The sequence below is a fragment of the Callorhinus ursinus genome, unplaced genomic scaffold, assembly GCF_003265705.2.
Source record: "Callorhinus ursinus isolate GAN/ISIS: 27379988/994484 unplaced genomic scaffold, GSC_fseal_2.0 scaffold18, whole genome shotgun sequence".
In the NCBI taxonomy this organism is placed as follows: Eukaryota; Metazoa; Chordata; class Mammalia; order Carnivora; family Otariidae; genus Callorhinus; species Callorhinus ursinus.
The window spans coordinates 2,118,287-2,137,924 of record NW_027397080.1 but is presented as its reverse complement, the minus strand read 5'-3'; the positions used below and the strand labels follow the sequence as shown (position 1 = coordinate 2,137,924).

General features: G+C 48.9%; 2 protein-coding genes across 3 annotated transcripts in view; one reads left to right on the top strand and one right to left on the bottom strand.

Annotated features, from left to right (window-relative positions):
• The first annotated feature begins 962 nt into the window (after window positions 1-962).
• RNF220 (ring finger protein 220) overlaps window positions 963-19,638 on the top strand; it is a 220,643-nt gene continuing 201,967 nt past the window's right edge. The window contains exons 1-2 of one of the 2 annotated variants that reach the window (XM_073902709.1): window positions 963-1,145; window positions 7,595-8,336. In XM_073902709.1, coding sequence (XP_073758810.1) covers window positions 7,712-8,336 — 625 coding nt within the window. In that variant the 5' untranslated portion in view covers window positions 963-1,145; window positions 7,595-7,711. The remainder of the gene's footprint in view (window positions 1,146-7,594; window positions 8,337-19,638) is intronic. The other variant, XM_025855931.2, reaches the window with a different exon arrangement.
• Window positions 2,046-3,358, bottom strand: LOC141374406 (uncharacterized). The gene is made up of 2 exons (XM_073902722.1): window positions 3,200-3,358; window positions 2,046-2,832 (listed from the first exon to the last, which is right to left on the bottom strand). Exons 1-2 carry the CDS (start codon window positions 3,348-3,350, stop codon window positions 2,081-2,083), a joined length of 903 nt encoding a protein of 300 aa, XP_073758823.1. The 5' UTR covers window positions 3,351-3,358; the 3' UTR covers window positions 2,046-2,080.

Sequence of the window (19,638 nt, the reverse complement as noted above, 5' to 3'; positions counted from 1 at the left end):
TATCCTAGACTTGTTAACCATGTTCCATGGGCAAATTGCAAAAACCCTTTCAACCTCAGTTTCTTATTTTATATATAAAATAATGATAATATTGTCTCCAGAATTAATCTAGGGATTAAATGTGGTTATGTAAAGGCATTTAGTCCTGTAACCTGGCTCTTAGAAGACATTCAGGAAATGTTAGTTCTCCATCCATTTTCCCCTATTTATCTTTCTGTCCTTGGTGCATTAAAAAAATGATATAAAATGTTTTGAAAAAAAGAACTGTAATATAAATACCAATACAATTTTTAATTCTTGATCCTGGGTGCTAAACTAGGCCCTCTCCACCATCTCTAAAAGTTGTAGTTTTATTTATATTCATCTGTTATCTTATTGTTATAGGCAAAGACCCTGAGAAGCATTCCAGGAACAAAGCAGTAGGTAAGATTTTTCTGGAAAAAGGCAGAGTTCATGAGGTAGCCAGGATTTGGGGGGCATTCAGCTGCTTGTGGGTGTCAGCCTTCAAGATTTACCCATTTACTCTCCGTCTTTTGGTTCAAGAAAGGAAGAAGAGCACCAAACCATCCATTGAGATCTCTCGGGGTGGGTGAGGGGGGTGTGATGAGGGGGAAAGGTGAACAAAAGCAAGAGCTCTGTTCAGTTACCACAATGTCCGGCGACCCCAAGACTTTCGAGCTCTTTCGTGAGGGCCAGCAGGTCTGTTCTCCAGGAGTGCCCTGGGTCTGGACTCCATTTCCCAGAGTCCCTTAGTGCCCTAATGTATTCAGTGCTCAGAGTGCCTGTATGTGTGTGAGTGTGAGAGAATGTGTGCGTGTGTGTGCGCGCGCGTGTGTATGTGTGTGTGTGTGTGTCTCCGAGTCCCTGGGAGAGTGGAGGCTCATTCACTGATTAGAGCCAGCGCTGAGAGGCAGCACTGCTCCTTCTCTCACACCAACCGAGTCTCTTGATCTGTACATGCAATCCCAGGCAGCTCGCGAACACAAACCCGGGGCCAGCCGCCTGCTGCTGCTGCCGCTGCCGCCGCCGCCGCCGCCGCTGCCTCCGCCGGCTCTGCGCACCCGGGACTTTTCATGCACCACACTCACTGCCTCCTTCCCTCCGTGTCCTGAAAAGTGCGACCGTTCTCCCAAGGAATTTCCACGGCAAGTATGGAGACCAGAAAGGGGTGTGGGTGTGTGCGCGTACACAGAGGGGTGGGTGCGAGAGCGGCGGGTTGCTCGGGAACCTGACTAACTTTCCGGGTCCGTTTCCTAGGGATTCGGGCGGCTCCCCCCGACCGGGGCAGGGGCTGGGACCCGGGCTGGCGCGTCTCAGATCTCCGCGACGGTGCCTCCCGGCGTCTGTGCCCTACGCGCTCCGTGCGCTGCCTCGCTCAAACTTTCCGTCTTGAGTTTTCCTTAATGTGTTTTATTTGGGGGGTGCGAGGGGGAGGGACCAGACGCGAGAATTGGACAAGTAGGGAGGGTGAGGGGACAGCCAGGGAAGGGGAGCAGGACTTCTTTTCTCCATCTTTTAATAAGCCCCGTTCCCACTTTGTTTGGGTCGATGGGGAGATAGCCCTGTCGCCGGGCTCCCCCGGGTACCCCGCAGTGATTTCCGGCAGGGCCCGGCCCGGGCGGTGCTCAGTGGGGAGCCCGAGGCGGCGGGCAGGATGGGGAAGGGGAGATCCTAGTGAGGAGGCTCCCCACCGCCCCCACACAGCACACCACCGGCCGGGTGGGGTACCCGCGCACCGCTGGGAGCCTCGGGCCCCCGGGTGCTCGGCTCACTTTTTCCCAGCGGGGGCGGGTGTGAAGGGCGTGGAGGGCGGTGGGGGTGGGGTGGGGGGAGTCGCGGCGCGCAGGAAGGAGGCAGGTGCTGGCACTGAGGTGGACCGTTCTAAACGCAACCGGTAAACTCCCTGCTCCGCCCGGCCGGACCGGCCTGGCCTTAGAGCAGCCGGACCCGTGGGGGGTCTCCCGGGATTTTCGGGGTCGGGACTCTAGCCCCGCGGTTGTACGGAGCCGGGCGGGAGGACCGCCGTATAGACAGCCGCGCGTGGCTCTTTTTGTAGTTTTATTTGAATCTTAGACCTGCCTTAAAGAGTAACAATTTCTCTTTCTCCGACTTGAGAACAAAACTTTTCAGCGAGCACGCAGGTCGCTGCCGTCCTGCAGCCACCGCCGCCGTGCTCGTCAGCCCCTGCGGAGCGACCTTCTCCGCCCGGAGCCGGGCCCCGCCACCGCGGTCCCGAGCCTCCGGCCGGCCCCCTCCCCAGCCCCGGGCTTTTCAGGGCTCGGCCTGGGCGTTTCGCCTTTGTGCTTTGTAAGGGAAAGCCTTTTCTTCCAGGGCACAACAAACTTGGGCGGAGAGCTTCCGTGTGGCCCCCCGGGCTTGGCCGCCTACGGTGGTGAGACCATCCGAGGGGATGCCCGGTCCGTCCTTTGCTCCACGAGCCCCTCCAAGAGCTCGAGGCCCAGGTGGACCCCAGCCGGCGAGGGCGCGCGGGAGCCCCGAAGTAGCGGGGGCTCCGGCTGCCCGGAGGCAGAGGAAAAGCTCTCGTTTCCCGTTCGGAACGCGCTGCTTTTTTTTGGGCCCTGGCCGTGGCTCCAGTGGAGGGCCAGGGCCCGGGCCCCGAGCCGGGCGCGCGTCGCACCGGGTGGGTGCATGGGGCGGGGGCGCTCGGTGTGGGGTTCAGCCCTGCCTGGCGTGGCCGGGCCGGGCCGTCCGGGGTCTGTGGCCTTGCGCCGCCTCCCTGCCCCAGGAACAGCAGAGAGGGAGGACTCGGGCGCTGTCTGCCCGCGATGCCCACCAGCCACGTCTCGCCTCCAGACCCCGCTCCGGACTCGGCTTGAGGGGCAAAGGGAAAAGAAAGGAAAAATAAAGAGGAAAAAAGGGGCGGGCAGTGAGGAAGCGGCGGGTCAGACTGGAGGGAGCAGAGCAGCCAGGGATGCCCGGCCTCCTCCTCTGCCGGTCTCGGGGGTTCTTGCGGAAAATGGAAAATGAGCCGAGGGGGGAAGGCAGAAAGAGCGTCGAGGAAGAGATGCGGGAGTCCTCCGTTCCCATCCCTCCTGGCCCGCGGAAAGCCGGCAAAAGTGGCGTGAGTTCGCTCGCTGCGATCCGGGGCGAGGTGGGGGAAGGCCGAGGACAGGGCGGCGCCGCCCCGCTGGTGACCGACGGGGCCGGGGCCGGGCGCCCAGCGAGCGGGGACACACACCTGTTCTGCGAGCTGCGTCGTGTGCGGCGGCCGGACGGCGTCGGCGGGAAAGGCAGAACTCTCCCTCCTTCACCCCAGGCCCGCAGTCCCGGAACCCGGAGGGCCCGGTTGCCCCGCGCCGGCCCGCGTTTACGGGAGCGCCAGAATCCATGAGCCCGGTGGCTGCCCGCCGAAGCGGTGGCGCGCGGCGATGAGACCCGGGTGACCCGCGGGGCGGGGTTGTTCAGGGGCACGAGGTCCTTGGACTTTGATCGAAGGCAGCCTTCCCCCAGCCCCTGTCCGGCGGGCCCTGCCCGGCTGTGGACCTGGGCTCCTTGCACTTGTCGGTTCTTCCCTGGCCGGCGCCCTGGTTCCCCAAAGTTACTAGTGGCTTGTTTCGTGCGGAGGTTGTTGGGACCTAAAGTATTCTTTGTGCAATGGCAGCCGAAAGCTGGAGGGAGAGGTCAGGCCAAGGAGTGGTGGGCTCGGCCCTGCGCTGGCCCCAAGTTTTTGCAGGTTTCGCCTTCACCTCTTCTCCCTCCGTTTTCCCTAAAAGAGTTGCTTTTCCCTGGCTAAGACTCCTACCGGCTGAATTTTACACCCGCTTAGCTGAGCTGGCAGCCCCGCAGCCCCGCACCCTTCGACAGGCCGGGCTATTTCGGATTCGCACCCGTTGGCCAAGCCCGGCCTGGGTCGGGGTCCAAATCTGGGACCGATACCCGGCCACGTCTGAATCTCAGGCGTTGGCCCCAGCCTTTGGAATAGTGTTAAGCTTATGCTTCCTGAGCTCTTGCATATGGTGGTAAAATTTCTGTTAGAGCGGTGTTTCCAAATACCCCCTGGGCATTTGGTGTGCGGGAATTCTCTTCAAGCGAAGAAGTCTGTGAACTTTAAAAAAAAAAAAAAAAATTCTTTCCTGAGTTCTTCACAACCCCCCACTACCCTGGCCCCATTTCCCATTGTTCTCTGCTTTTTAAGTTGCCTGTTAATTTTTTAAAAGTTTATTTATGCAAAGGAAAAATATCGTTTAATTTGTTCTATTATTTTAATTCCTGGGTTTTGGAAACTATTCAGAGACCACAAAAATGTCACCTGTTGTAATAAGCAGAGGAGTGTTGTGTGTGCGTTTTAATTGCCAGCAGAGTCGTAGTTTGGTGGGCGTTCAGAGCTAGGGCTCCGGGAAAGAGGCTTTGCAGCTTTTCTTTGTGGCAGTCATTTGCAAGTGGGTTTGGCTCCCAGCTGCAGGAGCAGCAGCGCCGCTTCCTTCTACGCGGTTCCCAGCGCGGGTCAGGAAGCCCAGACCCTGGACAGGGATGGTCAGAGGCCGGGGTGGGAGATTGCCCACTCTCTGAGACTTTCTTTCTGGCTTTCGGTTTTTCAATGCGAAAGTGGCTAGTTCGCGCCGGAGAGCGCGGAGCGCTGCTCATCAGCTCAGCTTCAGACATTTTCACGTTCCAAACGCCAGTTTCTTCGTTTCATTTGTCTTGGTTCTGGCATGTTTAACCACGCAATTAGTAATCTCACTAATTATTCAGTTAGCTGGCGTTTTGTAATCACTTTAAACCAGGGTCGGGTGTGTGATTTGACAAGCAAACAAACTCCCACCCATACAGACCTGAACCAAACCCATCACGTCAAGGATTTGAAAATTTTAAAACTCAATATTTGTTGGTCCCTCCGTCCAACCTCACTGCCTGCCACACAATTTATTTAGCTTCGTGGATTGATCCCTCCTCCTTGTTTAGTTAATTCAACAAAGACTTTTTGCAATCTGTTTGGAGTTTGTCTGATGCCGTGGAAAAGTAGCTGATGATTTATTTGGTTGCTTTTCGATTTCTGTCTTCAGCCCTTCTTTCTCCTCCTTTCAGCGGGGATGTCAGCTGTTATTACTTCCTATTGATCCCTTTGCAAAGTGAGAAGTGAACTAAAATTAATGTCAATTCCACTGCTCGGATCAATAGCTGGAGTTATTTTAATCTGGATTTGCACGAAGTGCTAAATTAAAAAAAATCAGCATAGAGGCAGAAAAGTAACAGTTACTTACTTTCCCTTTGCCTGATTCTTTACAGTCACCCAAATGCTCCATCAAGCTGATTATCTTACAATCCATATTTTTTTAATTAAGAGGGTCAGTTAGTTTTCTTATTTTGGGTTCTGTGTTTAAACCCATGACATTTTGACATTGGGAGTGTATTAACTATAGATTTTCATAATGACTGTGGTCTGCTGAAGCCTCATCTATACAAGTTGTTAATGTGAGGAGGAGGTAAGAAAGAAAAGGAAAAAGAAAAAAAAAACACACTCCCCCTTCCCCCACAGAGACCAACGCCCACACAGTGGAGTAAAAGAGATGTGGCCTGGAAAAATATTGTTGATTTATTTTCAGTATAATGAAGTTTCAAATGAATAACCAGGTTTGAGTGATTCACCGTGTTCTGTTGGAGTGTCCGGTGCTGTCGCCAGATTACTAATTTATGAAACTCATTTAACATAATGAGGTGATCCAGGAAGTAAAAACAGAAAGTGAATTCTCTGGGCAATTGGTTATTTGGGGGGACAACATTCCACCCTTCATCCCCCCCACCCCCAGTGTACTATGTTTGTCCTTTTCTCCTGCTTGCCTCATGTAATACTGCTTGTTGAGAGACAAGTAGTTAGTTATTTCTGTTATGAAGAGCTGCTTAGAACCCTTGGAACAGCCCTGGACCCACTTTAGAGCGTCCATGTTGTGTGACCATTAATCTGACTTGAAAACAGCCAAGAACAGGATTCCCAGACCAGACTTGTCAGGCTAACTGGCTGTCCTTGGCAGATCATTCCCTGCACTGCTATAACTTGACAGGAAAGTTATTTAAAATTTGGAAGAGAGAAAAATCCGTTAATGTGAGATACATAATCTGGTAATTTAGCAATGATGTCTATAAGGAGAGATGCCAAATGAGGAAGCAGTCTGATGGTGTGCACTCATCTTCCCAATTAATAACAGTCATTGACACGTCTGCTACAGGATGAGAGAAGGAAATACTCTCTTTGCACTGCATTAAGCCAAGGGGATTCATCTACAGTTTAACTGAGGCTTCTCTATTTGAGGGAATACCAAAGATACTCCATTATCTAGGTGTTTTTTTTTTTTTAAGGGAGGGGGCAAATTCTTATTTGAGCTATGACTCTCGATTTAAAGATTATAATTTGTAGCAGATGGTGATTTTTGGTTACACTTTGAGTTTCATTAAGTTTCTGTCTAATGTATATTTTTGAAGCTAATAAATTCTAGTACTCATCTTATGTTATCCTGACTTTTGATATATAGCCCTTCTCCCATTCCCCAACCCCCTACTCAAAATAAATTTTGAAATGGAATCAGTGGCTATGGAAATGTACAACCTAAATTTAAAAGGGAAATTGAAGGAAGTCTCTCCCAACTCCAATTTGTTCCAGGGGTCTTTATCAGACATCAACTCTGACTGGGCTCAATAAGCAGAGCAAAATAAGTCAGAAATTTTGTTAACATTTTACTCCAAATGTTAATGGCAAATTCAAGGCTGTTTACAAATCTACTTAAGAGCGAGTGCATTAGTAACTAAAATTACCGATCCGTTCTTTGCTGCCCCTGGAAGACAGCCGCTTCTAGAGAACATATGCCAAAGGCACCCATTATGGTGTTAAATATTGTCGGAGATGCCAGGCATTTTCCTGATGAAGATTTTGTTCCTTCTCAGAAAAGAGAAAACCTGTATGATTAGAGAGGGGTGTGCGTCAAAAATAATATTGCTGTTGTCTCTTCACATAGCACTTTTTTCTGGAAATAGCCTTAGATGATACATGAAGATGTGTGTTGATGTATGTGCCAATGTGTGTGATTTATCCACACGTACAATTCGTACCGACTAGCATGTACAGATGGTCTAGATGTGCTTGATTTAGGAATTTTTCAGCACCAGGGTGTTGTCAGGGGAGATGAAGAGAGAATGTGTTTGTGGGGGGTCATATAGGTAGAACCTTGCCTCTGTTTGAACATCAGGGCTGCCATGAGAGGTGTGTGCAGGTGGAAACCCTTTAAAATATAGACCCCACCTAATCTACTGGGTGACTTGGCCTTCCAAAGCTCATTTGCTCAGGGAATATTGTATTTGGAGGTTTTATGCTTTTTTTTCCTTTGCTGGGCTCAGGCGCATTTCACCCGGAACGTGTAGGGACCAAAGTCAGCTACGCGTACATCACAGTAAGTTGTCTATTGATTTTCCTGAATGAAAATGGTCTGATGCTGCTGCCCACTGGCTCCTAAAGCCTGTGGTGTCTCTTGCCCGAGCATCTGTAAGCCAGAAGGATGGTGTTTCGATCACTTGGGGTTTCCCTTTTTTTCCTCCCCCCTTGACCGTCCTCCCCCCTCTTTTTTTCTCTTTGCTGTTTCCGCAGGTCTTAGAAGGGGATGATTCCCCAGTAATATTCCCTGCCCTGATCCAAGGTGCCGCTCGGCCTCCCTCCCAGGGAAGACTGCTTCTTGTGTGACACGAGCCTAAGAAAGAGACTCCGATGGACTTACACCGGGCAGCCTTCAAGATGGAGAACTCATCCTACCTCCCCAACCCGCTGGCATCCCCAGCACTGATGGTCCTGGCGTCCACGGCTGAGGCCAGCCGCGATGCTTCCATCCCTTGTCAGCAGCCACGACCCTTTGGTGTACCTGTCTCAGTAGACAAGGACGTGCATATTCCATTCACCAACGGTTCCTATACCTTTGCCTCTATGTACCATCGGCAAGGTGGGGTGCCAGGCACTTTTGCCAATCGTGATTTCCCCCCTTCTTTACTACACCTCCACCCTCAGTTTGCTCCCCCAAATCTAGATTGCACCCCAATCAGTATGCTAAATCATAGTGGAGTGGGGGCTTTCCGTCCCTTTGCTTCCACTGAGGACCGGGAGAGTTATCAGTCAGCCTTTACGCCGGCCAAGCGACTTAAGAACTGCCATGACACAGAGTCTCCCCACTTGCGCTTCTCAGATGCAGATGGCAAGGAATATGACTTTGGGACACAGCTGCCATCTAGCTCCCCCGGTTCACTTAAGGTTGACGATACTGGGAAGAAGATTTTTGCTGTCTCTGGCCTCATTTCGGATCGGGAAGCCTCTTCTAGCCCAGAGGATCGGAATGACAGATGTAAGTACTTTGGTGTGAGCCTTCCCTACCCCCAGCAAACCCTGCCTCACAGTAGTGTTCAACAGGTCGCTGGCAGTTTTCATGCTCCTAGGAATGGGGAGGGCCAGGTACTTCCCACTCGATGGCTGCAGAGTGCTAACATTTACTTGTCTCTTGTCGATGAGCATTGACAGTTCTGGGAGGACATGTTTTTCTGAAGGTAGCCAGAAGCAAGTCGGCCTCCACGCTGCCTCTCCCTGGGGCATGATTGGCTTATTCTCTGGGGATTCTGGAGTGAAGAAGGGTGCTATATATATATACTGAAGTGAATGTCATTTTATTAGAAAGCGTAGGTTCCTAGGAAATTTGGGGGGGGGGCCTGAAGAAACTCATCCATGCCTCCTCTCTTTGCTATCCTCATTATATTTCTCTGAGCATTTTTTTTTTTTAGCTTTTCCATTGTATCACATCCAGTGGACTCCACGTGATTTTATTTTCCCAACTCTCAGCCCTTGTCCACATGAGGCTATTTTTCAGAGAAGGACAAAGGTGTCGTCAATCACCATAAAGCATTTCAAACAGCTGTGTTTTCCTTGCGATAAAGCCGACTTCTCTTGGGATTTAACAGGTTTGCTGGATGCTTATCCTGGGGCTCACTTTTAGGACTAGACACGGTTGACCTGTGTGACTGCTCCATATTTGATGTTCACAACAATTATTAATTTCTGCTTATGGAACAGTTTTCTCGTGTTCTTTCAGTGCCTCGTTGAGCTTTGGCGACCCTCGCTAATAGTTGGAACTAAACCTTTATTTGGAACTTGTAGACCAGGAGTGCTGAACCCTGCAATCTTCTCCTCTAATAGAATCAGAAAATAATTGTGTTCTAACGCTTTTGGGCTATGGGTAGGCAGAGCAGTTTTCTTCAAGCCTGGTGAGAATTTATGAACTGAGGGTGTTTTTCCACCCAACCCTTTGTTCTAAGGTTTGCTTTATTTTATTTTCTTAAGAAAACTACATCTGAGGTTTGCTTTCCCCTTCTCTATTTTTTTGTGCTCCTGTCCTCTCTATAACCACCAACACAAATACCTTTTTTTTTTTTCTCTTCTCTTTATGATGCCGAGGAGAGTAATAGAGACATTGCCACTCTCTCCCCTGTCGGCGCTGCTTCCTCAGGCTGTCTCCTTGAATTAGGCACTGTGTTAACTTTCCTGCGCTAAAAGGCATCTGCCTAAACCCAGCGTACCTTTTCAATAAAAGTCATCATAAAATCAACCTGCCTTGTAAATCCATCGCTCTTTGGTTTTGAAATATGTTGCAAGTGTGTCTTTTATGTCAGCGTCTGTAAGCCCGAGACCTCCCCACTTCAGGGACAAGCTGCCAGCACGAGGGCCCGTGTGTTCTCTTACTTTGCCTGGGCTCTTCTTCCTCTGCCTCTCCTTCTGGACAGCTGACGTGTGCATTACCATCTTGCTTTCCGGGTATACCTGCTGAAGACACTGGCGTTGGGTTGGATCTGTTGTGTTTTACTTCAGTGCAGTTTTCATTTGTCAGTGTGCAAGTGATCAAGGCAAGCTGTAATCTGACCTCTGGCTAAAGCTGGCCTGGGTGAGAGTGCGACAGATTCTGTCCCTTTTTGCTCCAAATACAAGTTGAAGATGCAATCCTCTCAAACCTAACAGTGCTGCAAAGTAACATCTGGAGATCAAGATTCCTTTCTTCTCACCCAACAGATCTGGCTGGTCTCCATTTTTCTCTCTTTTTAGCCCAAACCTGGGTCAGACCCCCAGAGCAGGAGGAAGCTTGTTAGTCAAGTCAGAACTCATAGATGTGTCTATCCATTCCCCCTCTGAGTGTCAAAGCCATAACTCTTCTGTTTGCCTGGTTTGCATTGTGTGGTGGTGCCATCCCCCATGGAGTTGGATCTCTCACACAGGAATACGCCTGGGTGGAGAAAAATTAAATGAGTCTATCTCCCAAAGTGAAATGGAGTTCTGACCTTGAAATTAATGAGATTCTGATCAGAAGAGTGGGGAAACTTCTTTATTTCAAATTGTAGTGTTATAGAAATTGGAACCCTTTCCCCTTTTATTTGCTTAAAATATTTTTCTTTAGAGAGTACTTTGTCTTCTCTTTTTTCTCTTACCCAAACATAAAACCTAGAGGTGTGTCTTTGAGTGTAGGACATTTTGCACAACCACATTATTATCTAGAGTTGCATTTGTGACTAATCTTTAACAAGAAACAAAGGTGCAAAGTGAAGAGGAGCCTCTTAGGCTGTGATAGCCCTGGATCTGGGCTCCTTCCTCCCTTTCTTTCCTTAGGTGGCAGAGCAGCCTTCCCAGGGCTGTATTGGGTAGCGTTTGTGCTTTTGATTTTGAGTTTTTGGAAGGCGGGAGAAACATTTTTCTGTGGGGAAGGGTTGAAGAGGCACTGTGACAAAGTCTGCAGCAGCTTTCTTGGCTCCTGTCATATGCCGACGTGTGTCGGAATATTTATGGTCTGTTTTATGTAAATACATATTTAAGGGCCGTTAGAAGGCCTGATTATTCCCACTAGATGCCTTTCAGGTCCTCCCTACAGAACCGTTTTGAAATAAGTAATATTTCTCAGATAATCGAGTGACAGTGTACAAGACTGCTTCCAAAGGGAGAGCTTAAGGGGCAGATGGGGCAGTGAGGGGGGTGGGGAGGCCAGCAGAGAGGATAGAAAGTGTTCAAAAGAGCAAAGTAATAGGATGCAGTGGCTTTTGGTCAGATTTCCAAAATTAACCATGTATATTCTAGTTTTTTATTCTTAAAATTTAGAGTTAATTTCTGATGTGGTTGACTTATTTTTCAGTTCTCTTCATATAAATAAATTTTTCTCATAAAATGTAAAAAAAAATGGTTTAATTAAATACAACAGTAAAACTCCTAAATAGGCACTTAGCTTTAGGGGTTTTTTGGGGGGGTGGGGGGCCGAGTATGGGTGTGTGTGTGTGTCCTTTACTTAGAGTAGAAGTTTTATGACTGAGTTTTAGGTCAATGAAAAATCAGTTTTACAATGGAAACACTGACAATTTTTACTGTCGCAGCCACCCCCTGCTCACACACTGCATCCATATGCAGATATGTCCACATGTGAGAGCATTTGAAAGAGGGGCCTGCAGACATGGTGTAATGCACACGTGTTCTTTCCTTAAATCTGGGTGCTGATAGGCAGGATTTCTTTTGTAATTAAATATGCATTTTTGTAGACCAAAATGTAGCTATTTGGGTAAAGTATTGTCTCTCCTAGTAGATGATTTCCAGTTCTTGCCTGTTCACCTACCTGGCATCACAGGTGATTCGTGAGGTAGGTGTTGGGTTCTATGGAAAAAAGAAGGCTTTACTCAACAGGACTGACTTATTTGCCCTGGAGAAAAGGAGAAGTGTTTTGTGAGAAGCCGCTCATGGAGGATGTGTAATTCCCCAGGAAGGGAACTGAGGTAACTCCTGTTTATTGTCACTCCCTGAACCAGTCTCCAAGGCTTCTTGTCCAGGGAAATGATGCTAAAATTTATGGACCAATTACGAATAGTCCACGTGTGTCTTACATATATATGAAGTGTCTACAGATATATTTCCCAGGGCTTTTAAAATAAACATCTCCTCATTAAGGAAACTTTACAACAAAAGGGAAGATAAGTATTGTCTGCTGCCTTGTGCTAGAATCTATACATTTATTACTCCCTTAGCACCCTGGCTCTTATCATGTGCATTTCCTTGTTGTTCTCTGTTGGCCACCCCTGGGCCCAGATTCCTGCCCGGGTGACACAGGTTTTTGGTTTTGGGTTTTTTCTGTTTTGTTTTGTTTTCTTGGGGGGGGGGCAGCCTGCCAGTCATTCCACTCAGTCAGCCCAAATTGGAGTTGGCTATATGCATGTTCCCCAAAGGGCTAAGAGGAACAAGAACTGTCCCAGTTGGAGCAATGACTGGCCCTGCCTTCTGATTCATCTCAGGGACGGGCACTGGGCATTGACCCTAGAGTGGCCCTGTTTCCTTGGCCCTTGCCTGTGTCAGGCAGATTCACAGGTAGGCAGGAAACGGGGTGGCTCACAGCAGTTCCTGGATGTTCTGCTTTGCTCTCATCTTTGATGTATTTGAAAAGTCATTCTTGGGCCCAAAAAGCCCTGAGTAGGAGATGGTATTTTGTACTGGGGCGGGGGGGGGGGGGGAGAATGTGTCTTTATAAAGGCATGTATCATCGAAGACCCTGTGTCCTAACAATCAGATCAGCTGAGCCCACATAAGCCCAAGGGCAGCCTGGAATGAGGAGTCCCAGCTACATCATGGGGGTGGTATTAAGGGGGGATACTTCCCAAGGACTCTGGGACTGGAGTGGCCAGGGACCCTAACCTGGGCTTTTAGGAGAATTGCTCTTGCCGGGGAAAATGTTTGGGACAGTTGTCAGGTCACCAGGCTCAACTTCTGGATTGTAGCTGGAGCAGATGACCACCGTTGAAAGGGCCAGCGGATCACCAGAGGAGCTGGGTCAGATGGTTCCCTCCGTACTGACTGCCCAGACCTCGCCCAGTTGTCGCTCAGCTGCTCCCGGATTTCTCCTGGAGCCCCCTTTCTCCTCCCTCTGGGGATGGAGGGCAAGAACTCCTGTGATGTGTGGTTGTTTCTGGTTGTTCACTCCCAGCACAGTCATGGAGACTCCTTTTCATGCTGCTGGGTTTAATTGTCTTGTTGGGATAAAGAAATGTTTGCACAGCTAAAGTGGGGCCGGGCTGGACGGGAGCAGTCCCTGATGGCTGCAGAGCCATCTGGCCTGGCTTGGCTTGGCTCATCGCGCCGCTCGCCCGCCGCCCGCCCGGCGGCTGGGCTCGCTCCCGCTCCCGCTCTCGCTCTCTTCCCCTGTCCTCGCTCCACGCCGCGCCGCTCTGGTCGGCGGCTGCCTCCTCGCGCGGCCGGAATGCCTAATCACCATGGTGAGAAAACGGACACCGCAGCCGTCCTCCCTCCTCGCCTCGCGCCCTCCCTCCCATCAATTGTCATGCAGAAGTGATCCGGGCTGCCGTTTCCTCGCGGCCGCCAGCCAGCCCCTCGCCGCTCCCGGCAGAAGGGTGGCTGGTAATTGATCGTTTGGGGGAGGGGGCGCGGAGAGGCGCGAGGCCCGGCCAGGGGGAGGAAGGACCACAGAGCGGGCACCGTTGGCTCACTTGGAAAGGACCCCCCAGCCTCGGCCACCGAGATGGCTTTCAAGTGGTTTCAGAAATGTTGGTGACCTCGCCGTCGCTCGGCCGGACTCGGAGGCTGCGGGAGAACTCCGGGCGCTGACCCAGGGCCGCGCGAGGCTCGCGCCGCCGCCGCCTGCGGCCGGGACCCGCGGGCCGGCCTGGTCCCCCACCCCCCCGCCCCGCCCCGCCCCGCCCTCCACCTCCCCGCGCCCCCAGGTCGCACTAGGAACCGAGCCCTCGGTCGGTTTCCTGTCCTGTCGTCTGAGCCGCAGAGGGAGTGTGGGAACGGGGTGAGGGGACAGGGGGGGGGGGGGAGCGGGGGGGGGGGGGGGGCACGCCCACGCGGGGGTCGGGGTGATGGACAGGGCGGGAGGTGCGGGTTGGCGGGTGGCGGTGTGAGGAGGCGAGGGGACCCCGCGCGGGCGTGGGGCGGCCAGCGCACGGGGAGGGGGCGTGGGGGGCGAGGGGTGGGGGGCGGGAGTGGGAGGAGGGTGTGGGGGAGGGCGCGGGGGCGCGTCGAGGAGGACGGACGTGTGTACGCGCGCTTCTGGAGCTAGCATTTCCCTCGGCACCCGACGGCTTTGAGGTTTCTCCTGTAGATTCGAAATGTTTTCCCCGTCTTGCTTTTCACATTTGTAAAACGTTCCGGGAAATGTTTCCCAAGTCCTGGGGTTCGTGAATCCGCAGGATGGCCGGTATTCGGGCGAGGCGAGTCTCGGTCGCCTCTGACGGTCTGAGGCTCTCAGCCAGCACAGCGGGGCTTGTTAAAGTCCGGGCAATTTCTGGAACTCTTCCCACGGGAAGTTTTCCGGGGCTGCCTTCCGGTCAGCGGCCCCAGGTTGATTATTTGGTGGCCCTTTTTTGTTTGAAAACAAAAAACACACATTGTATCCTAATAACAAAAGTTGCTCTCCCTCCCCATCCCCTTTCCTCATTAGGCAGAAAAGGAAACTGAAAAAATAGAATTATATTTTTATATGAGTTTTTCTTATTTTTAACCCTTGTTAACTACATCCATCTGGTTAATAAATATTAGCACACATTGAAATGTATTCTTTGTAAATACTCGGCATTTGGAGTGACAATACATTTAGTATAGTTATATTTTCATAATGGTTTTTTATATTTTTAAGTCTTATTAACCACATCCATCTGGTCAATAAATATCAGCATACATATTGGAATGTACTCTTTATAAATACTTGGGATGTGGAGTGATGATACATTTTAAGTGTAAAATCCACACAATTGTAACACCAAAATTACAGTAATCTTTGGATTTGCATATTGTCTTCCAGCAGTTTAACAGCATTTCCCAGTGCCATTTCCCCCCCAAAGACAGATGAACTGCAGACTTGGGGATAACTTATTGCTGTAGAGCAGCTAAAATGCCTTCACGTTTTAAAAAATACCATTTAAATTGTGGCGTTTGTGGCTGAACAGAACCTACAAGTGTGTGCTGTGGGTGGGAATTTGTAAATATCTCTTTCTTTGGGCAAGGAGGAGAATTTTCTGCAAAAGAACTTTCACCTACTTAGTCTCTCTCTTACTTAGGCCCTTTCCAGGAAAAGATCCTGATTTAGAACTATGGGTTTAGGGCTGGAGAAAAGATAGGCTGTGGTATGAATCAGCAAACCTGGTAGATGCTAAGTAAACAGGAGGAATTCATTCCCTTCCATTTTTACCCAATGGGTTAGGTTTTTCTATAATCTTAACCACAGTTTAGTTTTAGTGCCAAAAAAAATTTCTGGGGCATTGGTGCCAATCACATCAAAGGGTTCAGTAAGTAATAGTTGAGTATTGAATAAATTAATGGTGGTGATTATAATCTAATTTTTCCTCCAAGTTTTCAGCAGTTTGCCACTCTTCAGCATTGCGCTGGATAATATCTATTAGACTATGCTATCCCAAAGGTATAGAGGTCGGAGGAAAGAAAAGAAGAATTTATTTATGCCTTGAGATTTAATAATGACAAAAGTAGGTAGGGAGTTTCAAGAGATATGTGAAATTGCCTTTCTCAAATATAGACTTATTGTCTTGATTATTTGGGGGTACCAAAAGAATCTTTCCTAGCTTAAAAAATAATTTAAAATTTGCTTTTCTCACCTAACACTCTAGAAACCTAAGATCAGAGGCTATCCCCTTCCCAAATGTTTTCTCACAGCATTACATCCCCTATCATGGAGTCCACAAATGCTGATCTGCTTTTGATGTGTATTTAAAAAAAAACAAGTTCCTACCCAGGTCTTGGTTGAAGCTGGAAACAGACAAGTGATGTGGGGGTTTTGTAGACACATATAACCATCTGGCAATTCAGACATTTGACCGTCAATTTTCTCTGTGGAATGTGTTCTGATTGAAGATGACCTAGAGGAAATGAAAGTTGTGTTTTTGGGGGGAAGACATGGTGCTGCATCCAGTACATTCTGTTCAGCAGGCATGGAGCTTTAGGAAAGTCTAGAGCTATATGTGTGAAGAAGGAACCTTTTGGTACAGTCTCATGAGAAATCAAGCCCAGTAAGCCTGAGTGTGACTCACCAGATGAGGGTTGTCTTTTTCCACTGAAATTCATTTGCAGGCTGAGACTTATGGCTTTGCATCCATCTGTGAGAAAGCTGTAGGGAGGGGGCAAGGGCCAGCCCCGGAGAGACCTTTGCTTTATTTTCAGGTATATGATTCCCATTTAGGTGCCAGCTAATCCTATAGTGCTCTCATTTGGCCTTGCGTTTTGGGTTGGTGTGATTTATACCAAGTCAGCGTGGCCTAGCAGAATAAATGCCTGTGAGAGGAATAAATGTTGCATTTACCCCTCTGAGCCTCAACCTGAAGATGTTTCAGATCAAAGGTGGGAAGACAATATAACGTAGTAGTTATGAGTTCAGCCTCTGGAGTAAAATCCTGACCCTTTAGCTTACCTACTCTGTGACCCTAGGCAAATTACTTGACCTCTTTGGGTCTCGGTATTCTCACCTGTAAAATGGGAATTATACAACCTTAAAAGGCTGTTGTGAAGGACGGAATAGATTAAGTACACAGGTAATGCTCAGAACAGTTCCTCATACATACTAAGCATTCAATACATAATGACTTATTTCAAGGATAATCTGGTGGTATAATCTTCATTGTTAGAAGCACTGAAGTAGCCAAACACAGGGTCATTAACAACTAGCATGTATGTAGGATCCTTTCACACACTCATGCCTTATGGCAACGTGGAAAAAGGGAGAGATAAAGTCTCAGAGCCCTTTGCTGTGATAGCCAGCTGCTTCACCTCCCTTCATGATTACCCATCCACCAGGATTAGCCCTGGTGGCCCTCTGACCTCTTTCTCCCTCCATTTTATTTAGAAGCAAGGCAATATTAGAGTTAAAGAAACCGAGTCTGAGTCAGGAAGGGACCTGACCAGGGTTAGTTAGGTATCTAGGCAGTGGCCCAGGTCAGAGAATCCAGATCTCATTATATTTTCTTATTCTGGAACTTTGTATTATCGGGTATCACTTGAAATAAATGGACCATTAGAATTGTTTGTGGTAGAGATTTGAGCTATATGTAATCAGATTTTCTGCAATGGTATTTGACTGGTATTAGAATTCGAAGTCCCAGAGTTTCTAGTATGTCCCTAGATTTTAAGTTACACAGGCACTTTTACCCTCTTGCCTGTGTGAGAGAAATCTGTGAACCTTCCCCCATCTGTGTGTGTCACAGTCCCACAGCATGATGGATTGTCTCTGCTTGGGGGAGGCTTAGGACGGGGCTTGAAGGGGCCTTGTAGGTCAGGAGAGAAATACAGCAGCAGGACTGAGCTGGGGGAGCTGCTGAGGAGGGATTAGCAAGGGAAGGGGAGGGCAGGATTGGGCGGGGATAGGCCTCTTCCATGGTGTCTGTGTGCATTTTCCTAGGAGTAAAAGAGGGCTGTCCATTACCCTGAGTGCACAAATAAACTCAGTGTTTTCTTCTTTGTAGAAAGAAAGTCCCATGGGGTTTGGGAATATCAGAGAATGATTCTGCACGTCAGTGGGAGAGGTCGGGAGTAGGGGGATGGGAGTGGGCAAGACTGACCTCCTGCCTGAGGACCGTGGATTTGAGTCTATTATTTAAATATAGGGGCTTGGGTTTGAAAAGTCTCCTGTGCATGTATGTATGTAGCAGAAATAGCCATTGGCGGCCAGTTGAGGCCAACTCCTCAATCCTTATCAATTCCTTCATGGCTCTGTGGCAGAGAAGGGGTTCAGGTCAGTGTTGGTGGTAAAGAGCACCCACTTCTCCTCTCTCCCTATCCCCAGTCCCTCCCACATAGAGACACAAAGGTATACAGGAGGTAGGAAGGGAAATGCTCACCATTTTTAATTTTGAGTTGCTAAAGAAGGGGGGAAAGTCTGAGATTTAGGCCCAAATGCCAAAGTCAATGGAAGGAAGGAATTCCAGAAAAGAGAAGAGTTGGACCCAAGAGGTGGATGGAGAGGCAAAGGCAGTAGCGCGTGGTGGGGTAAGGAATCAGCAGGACTGCAGTTAGGGCCTAGGCTTTGGCTTCCTTCCTGAGCAGTAAAATTAAAAAAAAAAAAAAAAAAAAAAAAAATCCTTAGAACAACAAAAGTCTGGACGCATGGGCTTCCTTCCTGACAGGCCAACCTGGTGGGGCTTCATTCAGCCTGAGCAGCAGTCAAGGCTGATTTACTGGTAAGAGATCCCAGACAGACATTTGAGCTTAACCCTTTCCTAACTGCGGAGATGCCTCATTGCCAACGCTGCCCTTTTCTTACAGCTTCCCATGGCGGTGTGAGTAGCTTCTTCCTGTCATTTGTTCTTTATTTAAAGAGGGTACCTGCTGCTGAAGGGCCTAATACCCTCTTCACGAGAAAGCTGGGTCTAGGAGAAGTTGAATGACTTGAGAGATCTTGCCATCAAGTCTCTGAGAGGGCTGGCATTGTGGCTTACGGCTGATTTACCTCTCAGGCTCTTGGTGACATTATATTGACTTTGGAGCATTATTTCCATCTTTGGTCATGGGCAGTGCCTCCTGGACTCTGTACTGGGGTGATCCTATGAGCCTCAGTTCTGCCTCCTTATAGTTTTGGCACCGCAGGAGGAACACTGCTGCTTATTTTAGGTGTTTATTGGTGTAGTATGGATAAAACTGGCGGAGTACATGAGGCATGATTTAGTTTCCATCTTGCTAGTATGATGCACTCAGTAATTTATTTAATTATTCAGTCAGTATTTACTAAGTACCTGCATTGTTCCAGGCACTATGCTAAGTGCTAGGGATACAATGATGAGCAAGGCAGATTATATATAGTCCCTGCCTTTCTAGAGCTTAAAGTTTAGCAAGCAATCACAGGATGTTGTGAAAAGTACTACAATAGGGGAAGTATAAAATGCCATGGGATTAGAAGTGGGAGCACCTACTCTTGTCAATGAGTGTGGATAACTTTCTGGAGCTAGTGACCTTTAAGCTGATAATCTGGAAATCAAGAAGGAATTACTGTATTCAAAGGGGCTAGGTGTGGCAGTTTGCCTTTCTGGACAAAGTATAGCATCTGAGAGTGGAAGAAAGAACTCCAGAGCTGCCAAGGATTGCTCATGATAAAGGAAAAATAGAATTTCTGTCTGCCAGGACCTGAGACATGACCCTGGATCTCTGTAGTACTTCATCCTATAGCCGGGTGTTCGTGAGAACATTCGTTTGGTGCTTATATGCTTCTGAAGCCCAGCATCATGTAGGGTCTTGTTTTAAAAGTAACTTTCTTCTGTTTTGTCTGTTTGTTTTGTTGAAGTATAACTAACATACAATAGTAGATATAGGAGATAACTAACATAGAGTAGTAGAAACATTAGTTTAAGGCATATAATATGATCCAACAATTCTGTACATTACTCAGTGCTCATCAGAATAAATGTCCTGGGGCGCCTGGGTGGCTCAGTGGTTAAGCGTCTGCCTTCTGCTCAGGTCATGATCACGGGCTCCTGGGATCGAGCCCCGCCTCGGGCTCCCTGCTCCGCGGGAAGCCTGCTTCTCCCTCTCCCGCTCCTGCTGCTTGTGTTCCCGCTCTCGCTGTGTCTCTCTCCGTCAAATAAATACATAAAAAATCTCTAAAAAAAAAAAATAAGTGTCCCGTTTAT